Here is a 17,621-nt window from a genome sequence, read left to right on the forward strand (position 1 = left end):
AGGAACAGCGGCTCTGAGACAAGCACTGCAGGCAAGGCCAAGGAGGGGGGGGCGGTCTATGAGGTGAGATGGGGGAAGGAGAGGCAACTTGATGATCCCAGGACAGGGGGAAGTGGACGCTTGAGGAAGAGTCGGCCATATCTAGGCCTGGGAGAGAACATCCCAGGAGGTAGCCCCTGATGTGTGAAACTGCGCAGGGCACTGACACACGTGGGTCTGGCCACTTGGAGGCCCGCACACAGGCGATGAGGGCCCCAGGGAGCAACGGGAGGGTTCTGAGCAAGGAAGCCATAGGGTCAGATCTGGGGCATGTAGAGATCCCTTTGGGGTCCCAATTCTTGCTGGCTGGACAGGGCCAAGACTAGAGGCTGACAGGCCAGAGGGGAGGCTGGTCCGGGTCCAGGCCAGAGAGAGGATGGAGGCCTGAGTTGGAGCTGTGGTCATGGGGATGGATGAGGGCGATGACGTGAGTCATTTTCAGAAAGTCAACTTTGCGAAACTCACTGAGTCCTGGGGACGGTTGGGTGAGACACAGAGTCTAAAGGAATTTCCGAGATTTAGGCTCGGATTACTCATATCAGAGGGTCCCTTGCAGGGGGAGTGGAGGGCACTCAGGACAGAGGTTTGTGAGAGTCTTCAGGGCAGAGGTAGGATTGGAAACCCCGGGGTAGATGAGCTTCCCCTTGGAATCCTGCAGAAATCAGCCAGCAGCCTGGTACCCAGCTTGGGAACTCAGTCTCCTTGTGGGAGAGACGGAGACAGGGAGGTGGCAGGGAATCAGGGAAAGGATGTCATGGGAAAGTGAGGAGGGAGCAGAGGTGGGAAGGGAGGGAGCAAGCGGAGGTGACAGTGAGTTGTCACTAGGAATCCACAGTGGCCCTAAGGTGAGTCCTGCCAGGGGACAGGGTTGGGGGGCGGAGGGCAGACGTAGGAGCAGAGAGGGGATGAGGAGTGATGGGCTTGATTCTGTCCATCTTCACAACACCCCTGCATCTGACCTCCATTCCACCCAGGTGCTCTCCCACCTGTGCTATTTCCCCGGATGATACGAATGTCCAGGTTCTGTGGAGCATCTGGAACAGAAAGAAATAAATGTCCCCCTGCAGTATGATGACATGTCATGAGTAACATGACACCGTGGGGGGGGGATCTCAGCATTCTCCTCATCTTGACCCCAGCGTGCCTCCAAGAAGAATCCCCAAGTATCCCACCCAGGCCTCCCCGCCCCGACGCCGTCCGCCCTCAGGGACCCGGCGTCCTGGCCCCGCGCTCACAGGACACGTTGAGCCTGACGGTCCTCTCCGTGCTCACACCAGCTCCGGGGAAGGTCACTCGACAGGTGAGGTTGGTGCCATGGTCCTGGGGCCTCAGGGCGAGGGTGAGCACTGAGGAATGGGGACTCTTGGGGTGCAGGGAAGTGAGGGCAGCCCCGATCCAGGAGAAGGTGTGGGGTGTCCCCCTCTCACAGGCCCAGGGCACTGCACAGGTGATGTTCCTGGGGCGGCCGGATTCCAGGGTCCCCTGGACGCGGATGTCGGGTGTCTGTGTCAGAGCTGGAGAGGAGAGAGAAAAGCACCCAGGCCCTGGAGGGGGGAACCCCGAGTGTGCCCCTCAGAGCTGCCTCTGCCCCAGGCCAGCCACATCGTCCTGTCCTCCTAGGTCCCCTTGGGTCCCTCCCAGGATGAGAAGACAGGGGGTCCCCTCCCAGCCCTGCCCTGGGGGCCCTCAGGGCCCCTGCGTCTGTGTGTCCTCTCCTTGACACCATCCTCACCTGTTACATTCAGGAAGATCATGTTCTCTTTGTAACTATATCTCACAATAGGCCCTCTCTCCACCCTAAAGAAGTATGTCCCCGTGTCTCCCCTCTGTGCATCTCTGATGTCCAGGGAGCAGTTGTAGGTCTGGGGGTCTCCAAGGAGGTGGAATCGGCCCTGGGTCTCCGTCAGCACCTCACGATCTGGGTTGTTTGTGGCCACTGGAGGATCCTGGTAGATACTGGCACCTTCCCGGAACCAGTAGCCGTGAGCTGGGACAGAGTCATCCCAGTAGCTCCAGGGATAGTTGAAGGAGCAGGGCACGCGGACACACAGGCCCTCCTGCACCGTCACGGACTCCCGCACCTCCAGCCGGATTCTCCGATCCTGAGCCAGGGACCCTGCGGGGGAACGAGGGTCAGCCGCAGCCCCTGCCCCGCCCAGCCCTCTCCCCACCGCCCACCCACCTGCCCACAGCAGGGACAGCAGCAGCGGCGGCATCTCTGAGACGGAGGGCTCCTGGGCGTCCTGTGTGTGAAAAGAGAAGCGGGAGGCGAGAGGAAGGCAGGGCTGCGGGGAGACCCACGGGAAGCCGGGGAGGAACACGAGACTCCGCTGTGCACAGAAGAGGAACTGCAGAGCCGCAGCTCGTCCCCCCTCCGCGCAGAGCGGACGGACACCCCGCGGCCCAGAGACCCCGGAGACCTGCCCAGAGAGGAGCAGGCGAGGAGGAGACCCCTGCCCTGCCCCCCATCTCGGGTGGGTCCTTCCCGCCCCAGAGCCTCTGAGGACACGGGGACGTAGGACACGGCGAGCCTCCTAAGGGCCTCCCGTCTGAGCACCGGCGTCCACACCAGGGAGCCGCTCAAGCCCCGTCTCGACCTGGAGGCTCACAGCCTCACCTAGACCCTCGGGTGGCCGGTCCTGCAAGACGTAGGGCTCTTTAGGGTCTGTGTGAGCGTCTGGGGCAGAAGTCAAGAAGGGGCTCCTGGGTGACGTGAAGGCAGCAGCCAATCAGCCATTCACTCCTTCACCCAACAGTGAGCATGTTGGGCTGGTGACCTGGAGACCAGAAGGGATAGGCTGGCCTGGTCCCTGCCCAGGAGATGCTCCCACCCGGCCCCATCACTTCGTCCCCAAACAGGCAGCAGTGTCGGGCTTTAGAGCTGCATGTGAGATTGCCATGTGTCCTGGTAGCATATTGGGGTTTTTTTTTTTTTAATGAGTATGATTTTTTTTTTAATCTAGTAAAAAAATAACTCTTTTCAAGTTGAAAACCTTGAAATTCTGTAGCTACTGAACAACCAATCCTTATTCCTTCTTCCAGCTCCTGGCAACCACAGTTCTATTTTCTATGTCGAGGAATTTGACTACTTTGTCTACCCCGTATAAGTGGAATCGTGTAGTGTTTGTCTTTTTTTCACTAGGTTGTTGAACTTACCATAATGTCCTCAAAGTCCATCCGTGTGGTAGCCAGTGTCAGAAATTCCCTCCTTTTTCAGGCTGAATAATATTGCATGGTTTTGCTTATCCCTTCATCTGTTGAGGAGCAGTTGCGTTGCTTCCATCCCTTGGCTATAGTGAATAATGCTACTAGGAACACGAGTGTGCAAATATCTCCTAGAGTCCCTGCTCTCAGTTCTCTTTGAGAGATATCCAGAAGTGAAAGTCAGGATCATATGTTAATTCTATATTTAAGTTTTTGAGGAAGTATCAGACTCTCATCATCCCACCCCACCCACTTTTTTTTAACCTCATCTATTGTCATCTTACACCAACTATACAATTTAAGGTCTCTACCCTGGACCCCTCCTCTGATCCCCAGACTTTCATATCCAGCTCTCTACATACATTTCTGCATCGTCTTTGATCCTCATTTCCCTTCACCTACAACGTCCATTAGACAATTCTGTTGGCTTGACCTTCACAATATATTCAAAATATATCCTCTCTATCTACACGACCTCCTTGGTCCATTGCACCATCACCTCCTGCCTGCAGTACCCAGCAGTGTCGTGCCACATCTCTTTCTTGCTGCCCTGGATCCACTCTGGCTGATTCTGAACCCAACAGCCTTAGGATCCTACCCAAATGAGGGTCTAATCATATGTCCGCTCTCCTCAAAGGCTTCCAGAATCCTGCATTGGCCTGCAGTCGCCTTGCACGGGGTCTGCAGAATCCTCCCATCTTCTCCCCAGTCCCTTTGCCTCCCCACGCCAATATGTCACATGCTCCTGTCCTTGTGTGATTTTCCTCCAAACCTGTCAATAGCTGACATGCTCTAATTTTACTTATTATTTATTTGAAAAATCCTTGTCCGCATAACGACATCCCCATTAGGACAGAAGTACTTCTCGTTTCTAAAATCGCCATAAAACAAAATGCCATTTTAAACATTGCATACGGTACAATTCAATGGCACTAAGTACATTCACAACGTTAGTGCAACCATCATCACTCTCTATTTCCAGCATGTTCTCATATCCCAAACAGAAACTCTGCTGCAGTTACACAATTACTTCTCACCATCCCCATCCCCTAGCTGCAAGCAACACCATTCTACTTTGTTTCGATGAATTTGCCTTGTAGGGAGCTCATATAAGCAGAATCAAACGATATTTGTCCTTTTGTGTCTGGCTTCTTTCAGGGAGCGTACTGTTTTCAAGAGTCACCGGTGCTGTAGCATGTGTCACAATGGCACGTGTTTCTTTGAAAGGCTGAATGATATTTGACTGTATGTGTCTACCACATTTGGTTCATCCATTCTGCAGTTGCTGGATGCTGGGATTGGTTCCACCACTGCTGTGAATCTTGCTGCTATGAACGATGGCATGCAAGTATCTGCTTGAGCCCATGCTCTTTTCAGCAATGAAGACCCATCGCCCCCCCAAAATAAATAAATAAAAAATTTATAAAGTATGTTACATAATGAATATTTCAGTTAACAACTTGCCATCGCCAAGAGCACTATACATGTGCAGGTCTGGGCTGGGAAGTCAGGGGTTGAGAAGGTAGCAGAGTTGCCCCTGGAGGTGGACACATGGACACATTCACCGAGGGGGGAGAAGAGGGCCCTGGGCGGAGTACTGAGGACATGTACGCTCTCACGCGCGGTGCGCACGGGCTTAAGCTTAACTGTGGGTTGTAGGGGGAGGTGGTAGTGGTGACTGAGATGGCCCGGCCAGGGAGAGAGGAAGAGAACAAGGTGGTTATTGGTGACCCAGGTGAGAGTTCTGCCAGGCAGGGGTGGGAGAGGGCGGCAGCCAGACGGCCGGAAGCAGAGGGGTGATGCGAATGGGAGGCATTGCGCTGACCGCCTTTAGCCCTCTCCTATTTGAGCTCTGAGACCCCGCTTCTGCCCTGAGCCGCAGAAACCGACCCCACCTCCGTCAGTGCCGCAGAGGAGAGCTTCCCTCCTACCTGTGCCATTTCCTTGGACGGGGCCAATAGCCAGGTTCTGGGAGCATTCGGGATAGAGAAAGAAAATATTTTCTACTTCAATCATGGGAAGATATGGTGGCTTTAACTCTTTGGTTGGATCCACAGAAGGGTGGCAAGGTGGGGACGGTTGTGCTTTCTTCTCCCTTCTCAGGCCAGGCTTCTGGCCACACATCAGGTCCCACAGGCTCTGCAACTGGGTCCCTCTTCAGGGATCCAGGTGTCCTGACCACCCCCCCCAGAGGATGCCGGGCCTGATGGGACCAGGAGCTCAGCCAAGCGGGGAGAGAGAGCCTGAGCTGCTAGTGTCAAGTAGCTGATTAAAGCAATGAGTCAAAGTGAAAATAACAATTAAGCCTTTAATCACTTACTTGTTAAAGAACAGTGAAGCAGACTTTATTCAGGACCATTGTCATAGGTGCAGGGACCCCTGCAATGGGGTTTTGCAGCAGGGGAAAGAGATCAGCCTCAACTCTGAATACAATGAGGAAAAGTGGGAATTTATTGCCAAGGAGCAGGGCGAGGGGTCGGCGGATGGAAAATTACTAAGAGGAAACATAGGGGCAAAGGGGGATTCTGGCTAAACCGACCTACCAGGCTTCTTGCTGAAGGCAGGCCAGGGTGATCGGATATCAGCTGGGGGCTAGTGGAGGATGAGGAACCCCATCAGACATTGAGGGTAAGGGATTTTGGTTAAACTGACTTACCAGGATTCTTGAAAAAAAATGGATGATGCAAAGATAGATGCAGAAGTCAAGAACTTGTTTTTTTGTTTGTTTGTTTTTTGTTTTTTTCTAAAGAATTATTTATTTATTTATTTTTGGCTGTGTTGGGTCTTCGTTTCTGTGCGAGGGCTCTCTCTAGTTGTGGCGAGCAGGGGCCACTCTTCATCGCGGTGCGCGGGCCTCTCACCGTCGCGGCCTCTCTTGTTGCGGAGCACAGGCTCCAGATGCGCAGGCTCAGTAGTTGTGGCTCACGGGCCCAGTTGCTCCGCGGCATGTGGGATCCTCCCAGACCAGGGCCCGAACCCGTGTCCCCCGCACTGGCAGGCAGACTCCCAACCACTGTGCCCCCAGGGAAGCCCAAGAACTTGTTGAAAAAGAGCTTGAAGAGCCTGGCTAGAGTTTAGCCATGGAGAGAACCTTTGCCGATGGTCAGGGTGGCCAGCACAGACATGGGGGTCGTCTCACTGACGAGGGACCCAGAACAAAAAGCTCTAGTGGGTCTAAGGACCCTGGGTTGGGGGTGGCGTTGGGAATGGAAATGTACTGAGTCCTGAGTCAGAGTGGGGAAAAGTGTCTCCAAGTTTTCCTGCTCCTCCTCCATAAGGAGGCTTCATTAGAGATGCCTGAAGACCTCTGCCCAAGGCTTCAGATAAACAGACCAAAGAATAAAGTCATCTGAGCTAGGAATGCAAAAATGTGAACAGCACGATGGGCCAGAGCAGTCTGAGTCCTTCACTGCAACTCTTTTCAGAGACTACAGTGCACGCCTATGAGGCCAGCCAAGGAAAGCTTTTGCATTTGCCTATGATCAGGCCTGAAAAATCACGTATAGGTTTGTAGCCATGAGCTGAACTCTTCAGATGGCTCTACACACAGACCTATCACCTCCTAGGAAGGTCTCCTGACAACGCAGGGCTGGTGTCATGATCCTTTTTAAAAATTTTACTTATTTTTTAAAATATTTTTATTGGAGTATAGTTGATTTACAATGTTGTATTAGGTGTACAGCAAAGTGAATCAGTTATACATATACATATATCCTGGTGTCATGATCTTGGGACCCGAACATATGGGTGAATAATAAGGAATGAGGGACCTTGGGCCCCATGGAGGAGAGAAGCAGCCTCCTACTGGACTTTGGGCTGTTTAGACTCCAAGATGGTTGTACTTCAGGTTAAAGGGATGTAGATTTGGGGTATCTGGTACAAGCTGAAGAGGAGAAAATGATTCAGACCCCAGAGAGGAGACCCTGAGACTCCACCTTGGCTTCCCCTGGGGTCCTCAACAAGTCCCCCACCCTCCAGATAAGGAGTACATGTGTTCCTGTCTCTGGGGTTCTCTCCTGGGGATCCCTGGCTACTTGTCACATTCAGATATATTGGGAGTCATTTTTCACATAATATTTCTCTACCTTAAAGTATTCCCACTTTCCCGCATCTTTGGAGAATCTGATGCTTAGAGAGCAACTGTGGGCCCCTGGATCCCACAGAAGGTTGGATTGGCCCCAGATTGTTTCTTCCAGGTTTTGATGGGGTCTGTGGCCAGAAGGGGATTACAATGTCTGCTGCCCACCTCCAGGATCTGAAGGTGGATGTCGAGTGGGCTCAAGTCAGTCCAGAAAATCCATGGGTTGAAATGGAGAATGGGATGGGATGTATAGGTCCTCCTTCACCATCACTGAGTGAAGGTTACAGATCGCACCTGCACCAGCCTCCAGGGACCACTGCAGGAAACAGAGTCTCTGTCTGCAGCCCCGCCCGGAAACCTCTTCCTCACATCTGTTGCCCTCACGGTTGTGGCCACAGTGGCAGCAGCATTTCTGGGCTGCACAGGATAATCTAGATTCGCCTGACACCATCTGATTAGCCTTTCCTAGCTCGGAGATGGGGGCGGCCATGGCGTGCTAAGAGAGCTGAGGATGCTTCCTGGGTTGAAGTGTATGGCTTCTATGTCAAACTTCTCCCTTCAACAGAATTACCCATCTCTCCCTCAGGCCACTGCGGGGGGGAAGTGAAAGCCAAGCTCTTCTCGCCTGGGACCACAGCTGGGTGGACTCTTCCTGTACCCTGAAACGCTGACTCTCACCTCCTGAAGACCAACGCCCGCTCCCCTTAAGAGACATGGGGAGTTTGGGGGTCTATTTTCCCCAGACAGGTTTCTTGGAGTCCAGATAGACGTAGATAGGGAGGCCTTTATCCTGTTCATATCAAGTCCCCAAGCCTCTCCCAAGTTGCCTTCCCATCAGAACCTACCCACAGCGGGATTGCTCTTTCCAGCCAAGACACCATCTCGTCCCCAGGAAGCAAGGGGGGGGGGGGGGGTGTCGCTGTCCGTGGTGCTGAAGCAGTATTGGGTCTTGAGTTTAGGAATAACTGGATTGTACAGAAGGGTCTGACTAGACACGAACCAGATCTGGACCTCAGGCCAGAAAACCATCTGAGGCAGAAGGACTGGGCCTGTCTAGGAAGGAGAAGATCAGGGAGGGGCCGACCCTCTGGTCTGGGGCCGATCCTGAGCCTCTCCTTCTTCCTTCTTTACTCTCTGGAAAGTCTTGTAGATTCTGCCAAGCCACTGAATCAAAGCCAGCAGCAGCTCTCCCCGCCCCCCCACCCCCACTTCTTGTTTCATGAGAAAAATAAAGCCCTATTTGGTTTTGGTTTTTTTGTTTTATTTATTTTTGGCTGTGTTGGGTCTTCGTTGCTGAGCGCGGGCTTTCTCTAGTTGCGGTGAGCGGGGGCTACTCTTCGTTGCGGCGCACGGGCTTCTCATTGAGGTGGCTTCTCTCGTTGCCGAGCATATGCTCTAGGCGTGCGGGCTTCAGTAGTTGCGGCACGTGGGCTCAGTAGTTGTGATGGCTTAGTTGCTCCGCGGCATGTGGGATCTTCCCAGAGCAGGGATCGAACCCGTGTCGCTACCAGGGAAGTCCCGCCCTATTTGTTAAGGTTCCTGAAAGTCAGCTTTTTTTGTAACTTAGAGTGAAATGCATTTCTAATTGATACAGTATGTGGAGATGATTCCTCCAATTCCATTTGAAGCCAACACGACATTTTCCAAAAGTGCCCTACTCACATGAGAGTGCCCCGTATGCCTGACTTCTTTCACTTTTGCAAATTCAAGAGTAGAGAAACAGTATTATATCTTTTCTTTACTTTGCATTGATGTGATTATAAACAACCTTTCCCATCTTTTTAAATTAACTGTAATCCTTCTTTGTGATTTATCTATTCAAAGGGTTTACACACAAGGACAGTGGAGTTTTCCTTACCAACTTCTCTAAAGATTCTGATCTCATCCCTATTATTAACCTTAGAGGATAATATATTTTTACCAACAAAATATGCATCCCTAGATTTCAAAGTTACGGTTTTACTATTTTTGACCTTTATGTGAATGGCATCATACAGTACACATTTTTTTCCCTGGCTACTTCCACTTGGTATCAGCTAAAAAAAATTTTTTTTTAATTAATTTATTTTATTTATGGCTGTGTTGGGTCTTCGTTTCTGTGCAAGGGCTTTCTCTAGTTGCGGCAAGTGGGGGTCACTCTTCATCGCGGTGCACGGGCCTCTCATTATCATGGCCTCTCTTGTTGCGGAGCACAGGCTCCAGACGCGCAGGCTCAGCAGTTGTGGCTCACGGGCCTAGTTGCTCCGCGGCATGTGGGATCTTCCCAGACCAGGGCTCAAACCCGTGTCCCCTGCATTGGCAGACAGATTCTCAACCACTGCGCCACCTGGGAAGCCCTAAAAAAATTTTTTTATGGTAAAGTGTATAATGTTCAGAAGATACAAATGGGTAAGTGTGCAGCACAGTGACTTATCACAAAGCAAATGCACTCAGTTCACGAAATATCGCCAGTTTGAGATATCGAGTATCGCCAGCTCCCAAAGTAGCTCAAGAGTCTACACACCCACCATCAGAGGTTCCTACTTCCTCACATCTTTGCTACCCTTGCTGCTATCTGCCTTCTTGGTTTTCCAATCTGATGTGTGTAGAGCAGTATCTCGTTTCGGTTTGATTTTTTTTCAACTACCAGTGTGTTTGAGCATCTCAATATGGACCTGTTTTCCATTCATATTTCCACATTTCTGAAATAAAGATTCATGTCATTTGCTATTTTTATGATGGCTTGTTTTTCTTCTTGTTGATTTGTTAAAGTTTTGGTACATTCTAGTTAAAAAGCTCTTGTGAGCTTAAATGAAGGAAATAATTCCTCCCATTCTGTCATTTCTCAATTAAATTGATCTCAGTTGTCCTCTATTTGATGGGAACCTTCATTTTGATGCAATCAAATCTATGTGTCTCTGGTCACAACACTGTGTATCCCTCCTAAAAGTATCCATGATCCTGGCTTTTACATTAACCATTTCCATGCTTTCTTTATAGTTTTATCACCAATGTATCCCTAAAAATTATAGTTCAGGGGCTTCCCTGGTGGCGCAGTGGTTAAGAATCCGCCTGCCAACGCAGGGGACACGGATTCGAGCCCTGGTCTGGGAAGATCCCACCTGCCGCGGAGCAACTAAGCCCGTGCGCCACTACTACTGAGCCTGGGCTCTAGAGCTCGTGAGCCACAACTACTGAGCCCGCGAGCCACAACTACTGAAGCCTGCGCACCTAGAGCCCATGCTCTGCAACAAGAGAAGCCACCGCGATGAGAAGCCTGCGCACCACAACGAAAAGTAGCCCCCGCTCGCCGCAGCTAGAGAAAGCCCACGTGCACAGCAACGAAGACCCAGCACAGCAAAAAATAAATAAATAAAATAAATTTATTTTAAAAAAGTATAGTTCAGATAAACCTATTTTTGCACTTTCTATAAGTGCAATCATATTATATGTCATTGCCTGTGTGTTGCTTCATTTTTTTATTGTGATATAATTTACATATAATGAATATATATTTAGGTACATTTATAAATAATAGATTTATACACAACAAGTAAATTTTAAAATAATCAATAGACTTTTTTTTTAGAACAGTTTTAGGTTTACAGAAAAATTGAGCAGACAGTACAGAGTTCCCATATGCACCCCAACACCCTCATATTCTTCCCTATTATTAACATCTTGCATTAGTGTAGTATATTTGTTACAAATAATGAACCAATATTGACACATCATCATCAACCAAAGTCCATAGTTCACACTGAAGTTCTCTCTTTGTGTTACACAATGCTATGGGTTTTGACAAAAGCATAATGTCATGTATCCACCATTATAGTATCTTACATACATATTTTATCATATATGCATGATATACACTTATGTATGACATATAGCTATATATATAAATAATTTTTATTTAATGTATTTATGTCTAGTCCACAGGTTTTTTGTTGTTTTTAAAAATTTTTTTTTTTAATTAATTTTTATTGCAGTATAGTTGCTTTACAATGTTGTGTTAGTTTCTGCTGTACAGCAAAGTGAATCAGTTGTATGCATACATACATCCAGTCATTTTTAGATTTCCTTCCCAGTTAGGTCACCACAGAGCACTGAGTAGAGTTCCCTGTGTGATACAGTAGGTTCTCATTAGTTATCTATTTTATACATAGTAGTGTATGTATGTCAATTCCAATCTCCCAATTCATCCCACCCCCCCCCCCTTGGTAACCATAAGTTTGTTCTCCACATCTGTGACTCTATTTCTGCTTTGCACATAAGTTCATCTGTATCATTTTTCTAGATTCCACATATAAGCAATATTATACGATATTTGTTTTTCTCTTTCTGACTTACTTCACTCTGTATGACACTCTCTAGGTCGATCCACGTCTCTGCACATGGCACTATTTCATTCCTTTTTATGGTGAGTAATATTCCATTGTATACATATACCACATCTTCTTTATCCTTTCCTCTGTCGATGGACACTTAGGTTGCTTCCATGTCCTGGCTATTGTAAATAGTGCTGCAATGAACATCGGGGTGCATGCATCCTTTTGAATTATGGTTTTCTCAGGGTATATGCCCAGGAGTGGGATTGCTGGGTCATATGACAGCTCTATTTTTAGTTTTTTAAGGAACATCCATACTGTTCTCCACAGTGACTGCACCAATTTACATTCCCACCAACAGTGTAGGAGGGTTCCCTTTTCTTCACACCCTCTCCAGCATTTATTGTTTGTAGATTTTTTGATGATGGCCGTTCTGACTGGTGTGAGGTGATACCTCATTGTAGTTTTGATTTGCATTTCTCTAATAATTAGTGATGTTGGGCATCATTTCATGTGTTTGTTGGCCATCCGTATGTCTTCTTTGGAGAAATGTCCATTTAGGTCTTCTGCCCATTTTTTTATTGTGTTGTTTGTTTTTTTGATATTGAGCTGCATGAGCTCTTTGCATATTTTGGAGATTAATCCCTTGTCAGTTGCTTCATTTGCAAATATTTTCTCCCATCCTGAGGGTTGTCTTTTCGTTTTGTTTATGGTTTCCTTTGCTTAGCACACAGGTTTTTTTTTTTTTTTAATGTCTTTCCATTACTTCTTTTATTTATTTATTTATTTATTTATGGCTGTGTTGGGTCTTCGTTTCTGTGCGAGGGCTTTCTCTAGTTGCGGCAAGCGGGGGCCACTCTTCATCGCGGTGCGCGGGCCTCTCACTGTCGTGGCCTCTCCTGTTGCGGAGCACAGGCTCCAGACGCGCAGGCTCAGCAATTGTGGCTCACGGGCCTAGTCGCTCCGCGGCATGTGGGATCTTCCCAGACCAGGGCTCGAACCCGTGTTCCCTGCATTAGCAGGCAGACTCTCAACCACTGCGCCACCAGGGAAGCCCAGCACACAGGTTTTAATGACTTTTGATAAATGCATACATCCACCCCAATCAAGATGTAGAATATTTCCATCACTACTCAAATTTTCCTTATACTATGCCTCCCTGAGGCAGCCTTTACTGATTTCTATTGCCATAGCTTAGTTTTGGCCATATTAGAACTTCATAAAAATGGAATCATAACTGTGTACTCTTTTATGTCTAGCTTCTTCGGATTCCTGCATGCTGTTGGTTCCTGCCTCGGTGGTTCATTCCATTTTATTGCTGAGTAGTACCTCTGGGACAGGGAGTCCAGAATCTGCTGCTTCCTGTATCTGCCCTCAAGTGCTGGAGAACTGACTCCGGAGATCCTGCTTATCTCACATGATCCATCCCGCTCCTCTGGACCCAAGACCTGGGGCCTCTGGGGCAAATTCACATCAGCAGGCATGTCCTCTCTGGGCTTCTGCTCTCGGTCTTTCTTGCTGACAACTCCACTTTTCCCAGGAGTCCAAAGATAGGTGGGCATCTGAAGGCTCCAACCAGAGCCACAGGAGAGAGTGGGATTGGGAAGTGAAGGAGGATTCTGTAGGGCCTCAATGATGTGGCCTGACCCAGGGGCTCTGCAGAGACACCAAGAAGCCCTCAAAAGGCAGTGACCACATGCTCACTCATCCACCATTCACTCTACACCAATTTCTGGGGGCCCTTTGGGAAGGTCACTGTGCTAGACACTGACAGTAGACAAAGCTCAGAAAAATCGAACAGCATTAAAACAAAAAAAAAAGAGATTTGGTCTACACTTAATGAAACTTAATCACAGCTCTGCCACCTTTTAACTGTGAGAATATGAAGCTATGACTTTAGTTGTAGTTTCCAAAATGTGTTGGAAGGTATTAATCACAGGTTTGAAAGTGACATTCGATGAGGCTTGTGAAGTCCTGAGCACCTGCCTGGCACTTGGTAAACACTGTACCCTAAATAATCCCCAATTTGGGGTTTCAAATAACCCGTCCCAATAGGAAACCATCAGCAATCTGCCCAACAGCCAATCAGTGACCCTTACTATGTTCACAGGGACCCAAGGAGAGGCCAACGCTGACCCACTCATTCATTCCCAAAGGACCCCGACACTCACTGCCCAGGAAGCAATGCAGTCACCCTCGCAAACCTCCATCACTGACCCCCTAGGTCTCCCATCCACTGGTTCCCACATGCTGTGCTCAGCACCGCACTTTACTGATTTCGGATGTCCTCCATCCATTACTGTCCCCCTTGAGTGTGTTACAATGTGAGCCTCAAAGCCCTCCAATCCCTGAAGCTCCTGCTCCCAATCAATCACTGCCTCCTACAGCCCCCCAAGTGGTGGATCACTTCCCCTAATGTCCCCCAGCCCCAGGAATAGTTCTCAGGAGCCTGGGGGCAGACACAGGGAGCAGATATTCTGGACTGCCTGTTCCTGGGACAATCTGGTTCCTCCTGCTGAGAGCAGACCACAGGGGGCAGATGTTTCCTCGTCCACAGGCCTTCAGTGTTACGGAGGTAAACCACGGTCTGGCTGATGAAGAAGTATGTGTTTGTTTTTGTTTTGTTTTGAATTAATTTATTAATTAATTAGGCTGCGTCGGGTCTTGGTTGCGGTACGCAGGCTTCTCTCTAGTTGCGTCTCGTGGGCTTAGCTGCCCCGCGGCATGTGGGATCTTACTTCCCTGACTAGGGATCGAACCCGCATCCCCTGCATTGGAAGGCGGATTCTTAACCACTGGACCGCCAGGGAAGGCCCCAGAATGTGTTTGTTGGAATAGATTTGCTGGGGAGGGTGATGGGGAATCCGTGGGGTGAGTATCAGGGTTGTTTCCAGGGTGAGTGATTGGGGAGATTTACAGTGGGTGAGGGGGTGTCTTTGAGGAGAGTGATCTCTTCCAGGGCGTTGGTGGGGAGAGTGACTGTGGGGGACTGCGTAAGGTGAGTGATGGGAGGATCTTTTGACTGCGTGACAGGGAGTCTGTGGGGTGAGTAACGAGGTTCTGAGTGTTGGGGGCCAGTTTCTCTAATTTAAGTTGGACGTATGGTTCCTGAAGTTTAACCCTCTCCTTTTGCTTTTCTGTATGTACGTATATAAGTACTTTTGTAACCGTTAAACTCCAAGTATAATTTTACTGTTGGGTTTTACATCATTGGTTCATGAGACTTGCTCATTTGAGGACAGTGAAACATGCATCTGAGAAGGGACCTAAGTTTGGAACCTTATAGGAGATGAAGCTTGTCGAGCCCTTAGCACCTTCCTGGCACGTGGTAAACAGTGAATAAAATAAAAATCAGCAAGTTGCAGAGTCAGGTATCAGGTACCGTGTTTAATTTTCACACAATCCTGTCAGCTAAATATTACGTTCATTATTACACCCATTCTGTGGATGAGGAAACTGAGGCTGAGTGCTGTTACATAATTTGCCTTAAGGTCCAAAGGGAAGTACAGGGAATCAGTCCAATGTCCACCTCATTCTAAATTGCACACAATTGCCACTATCCCATCTGGTTCCCTACATGATCCAATTTCAGAAACACCATTTCCGTTTCCTGTTGCCTTCAGAGAGCTTAGGTTTTGGAGTGGCCATGTCTGGTGTGCCTACTCTGAGTTCTGGACATTTCACTGCCTATCCAGATTATTAGAATAGGATGCTTTTCCAGTCTTTGCCCTGAGGCATGTGATGATACACATCTGTCAACTGCCGGCAAGGAAAGAACTATAATCCCATTTCAGGGATTGAAGCTTGCCATCTGCTAAGGGCTCAACTGTGCCTTTTGAGATGTTTCAGTAAACTAATTCAGGAATGTGAAGACATTATCTCAAATTTTGGCGAGCTGCTGTGAAGTCATAAATTAAATTAAGCACAAGGCTGATGTTCTCACTATGAGACAGCAAGTTTCCTGTCTGGGTATTTGTTGGCTGAGCAATTCTTCTGGGAAGAGAATGAAAATTCTTTTATTGATGGGGCTCTCTGTTCATCCCTTGTTGTATAAGACTAAGAACTTGGCATGTGTTTACATGTATAATTTGGTATTTAATATCAAGTATGTGGTTTTATTATCTGCATTTTGTAATTGTACATTTCTTCCAGGTGCTCAATCCATCCCTGTCCAGAGAGTTTTAAAAATATAAATTCTAGTGTGAAAGCAAGCTATGGTTGTTAGAGAAAAATTTAAATAACAAAAAGTAAAAAAAAAAAAAAAAAAAGAATAGGATGTTTGTGAGGCTTACAAGCAGGTGGGCGAGAGGGTGCCTCCCCAAGAACTTAGTGGGCTACAGTTTTATAATCAAAGGAAAAGTGGGGAGGGGGAGAAGACCACCTCCTTCCTCATTCTTGAGTAGACGTCATGCTTCCATCATCAGCTCCGCCTCCAGGTTGGGCAGGGGAGTTTTTTTGTCCCTACATGGTCAAGCCAGGACTGTAAAAATTATTTTAGGTCTCTGTATGATGAGTACCTTTCCAAAAATTATTGTTTTTTATGTGTGCAGAGAGCATGTCCTGGGGGTCATTAACCTACTGAGCTCACTGGGCAGGATGTGGGTCTCATGCCACCATTGTTTTATTGTTTGGGGACATGTCTCAAATTTCTGTCACATGGTTTTGTTGCCAGGCAAGCCTGCTTGGTTTTGGGGTTAAGTAAACCTGCTTTCTTGAGTGATCATTAACTTACAGGGGTCTCCCATACTTTTTTCTTTACTTACAATACCCTAGTGAGATTAACTATTAATTACCTAATTTGTCCTTTACTCTGTCCCTATCATTGGGACACTTCATTTAAAGGGAGGAGAAAGAAGAAAAGTCGAGTTAAGAGGAAAATACAATTAGTCGGGACAATGCCAGCAAGCCCAGTTGGGCAGAATTTTCAGGAGGCTTTTCCATCATCAGAAGCGTACCCTAGAAAAGTGGGCAGTAGTGGCCATAAAGTAAACAATGGGGCAGATTTCAGGAAAGGGAGAGTGAGGCCGAGTGAGGTTCTGAAGGAAAGGATCTGAAATGAGCCTCATTTATGGTAACACGGAAGCATTTCATGGTCACGGGAAGGATAGCCATTAGAAGGGAATATCACACAAAATAACACTGAAATAACTCAGGTCTACAAATTCATGATTGCACGAGAAAACACATTTCAGACTCAGGGAGAATGGCGATGCTTGGGAAATGAAACAAGAACGAAAAGTCTGGGACGAACCCTAAGACTGGTAAGAGGGTCACATTCCTTGAATAACATATTCTCACCCAGGTATTCTTCCATTCATTCAATTCATCCGCCCATCTATACATCCATCCATACATCCATCCACTTATCCATATTTCCATCCATCCCATCCACCCATCACATCTGTATTTCCATATATCCATCCATTCTTCTGTTCATCTCTACCAGGTAAGGTTCAATTACGAAAATGGAAATCACTCTAAGTATTTAAGACAAAGGAAATTTAATCAATAAGATTGGCTACACAGTTGACAGAAGAGATGAAAAATTCAACAGAGGACAATAATGCAACCTAGAAATGAACAACAGCAGGAGACCACCACCAGGACAAAGGGAAGGGGCAGTGTGACAGAGCCCAGGGATCTGGACACCCAGAGGAAGCTGGACCATGGCAGGTCCTCCCCTTTGGGAGCTGGAGGCTCAGAGGGGATGCAGCCACTGCCAGAGAGGTTGCACAATGCAAAGAGAGGGGAAGAAATAAATACCTTGGATTTTACATTTTCCTCCTTGATTTTAATCTCCAGCATTTGACTCAGTAACTGAACCTAGTTGGAAGCCAGCTAATAAAGGCACTTGGAAAATGTAGCCTGCAGGGGTAAATCCCATTAGTACAGAGCAGTGTAGGTGAGGGACCAGGAAATGGCCTGAGAGCACACTAGCCAAGGACTGATCTGTACATCCACCCATCCTCTCCCATAGGTCCATCCAG

General features: G+C 48.1%; 1 protein-coding gene across 1 annotated transcript in view; it reads right to left on the bottom strand.

Moving 5' to 3' along the window:
• LOC309616483 (sialic acid-binding Ig-like lectin 14) overlaps nt 1-17,621 on the bottom strand; it is a 51,187-nt gene that overhangs the window by 5,378 nt on the left and 28,188 nt on the right. The window contains exons 2-5 of the mRNA XM_082367100.1: nt 2,222-2,282; nt 1,772-2,155; nt 1,251-1,553; nt 1,026-1,073 (exon numbers count right to left, since the gene is read on the bottom strand). Coding sequence (XP_082223226.1) covers nt 1,026-1,073; nt 1,251-1,553; nt 1,772-2,155; nt 2,222-2,255 — 769 coding nt within the window. The 5' untranslated portion in view covers nt 2,256-2,282. The remainder of the gene's footprint in view (nt 1-1,025; nt 1,074-1,250; nt 1,554-1,771; nt 2,156-2,221; nt 2,283-17,621) is intronic.

Source organism: Balaenoptera borealis (assembly GCF_965194805.1).
Source record: "Balaenoptera borealis genome assembly, chromosome: 19".
Lineage (NCBI taxonomy): Eukaryota > Metazoa > Chordata > Mammalia > Artiodactyla > Balaenopteridae > Balaenoptera > Balaenoptera borealis.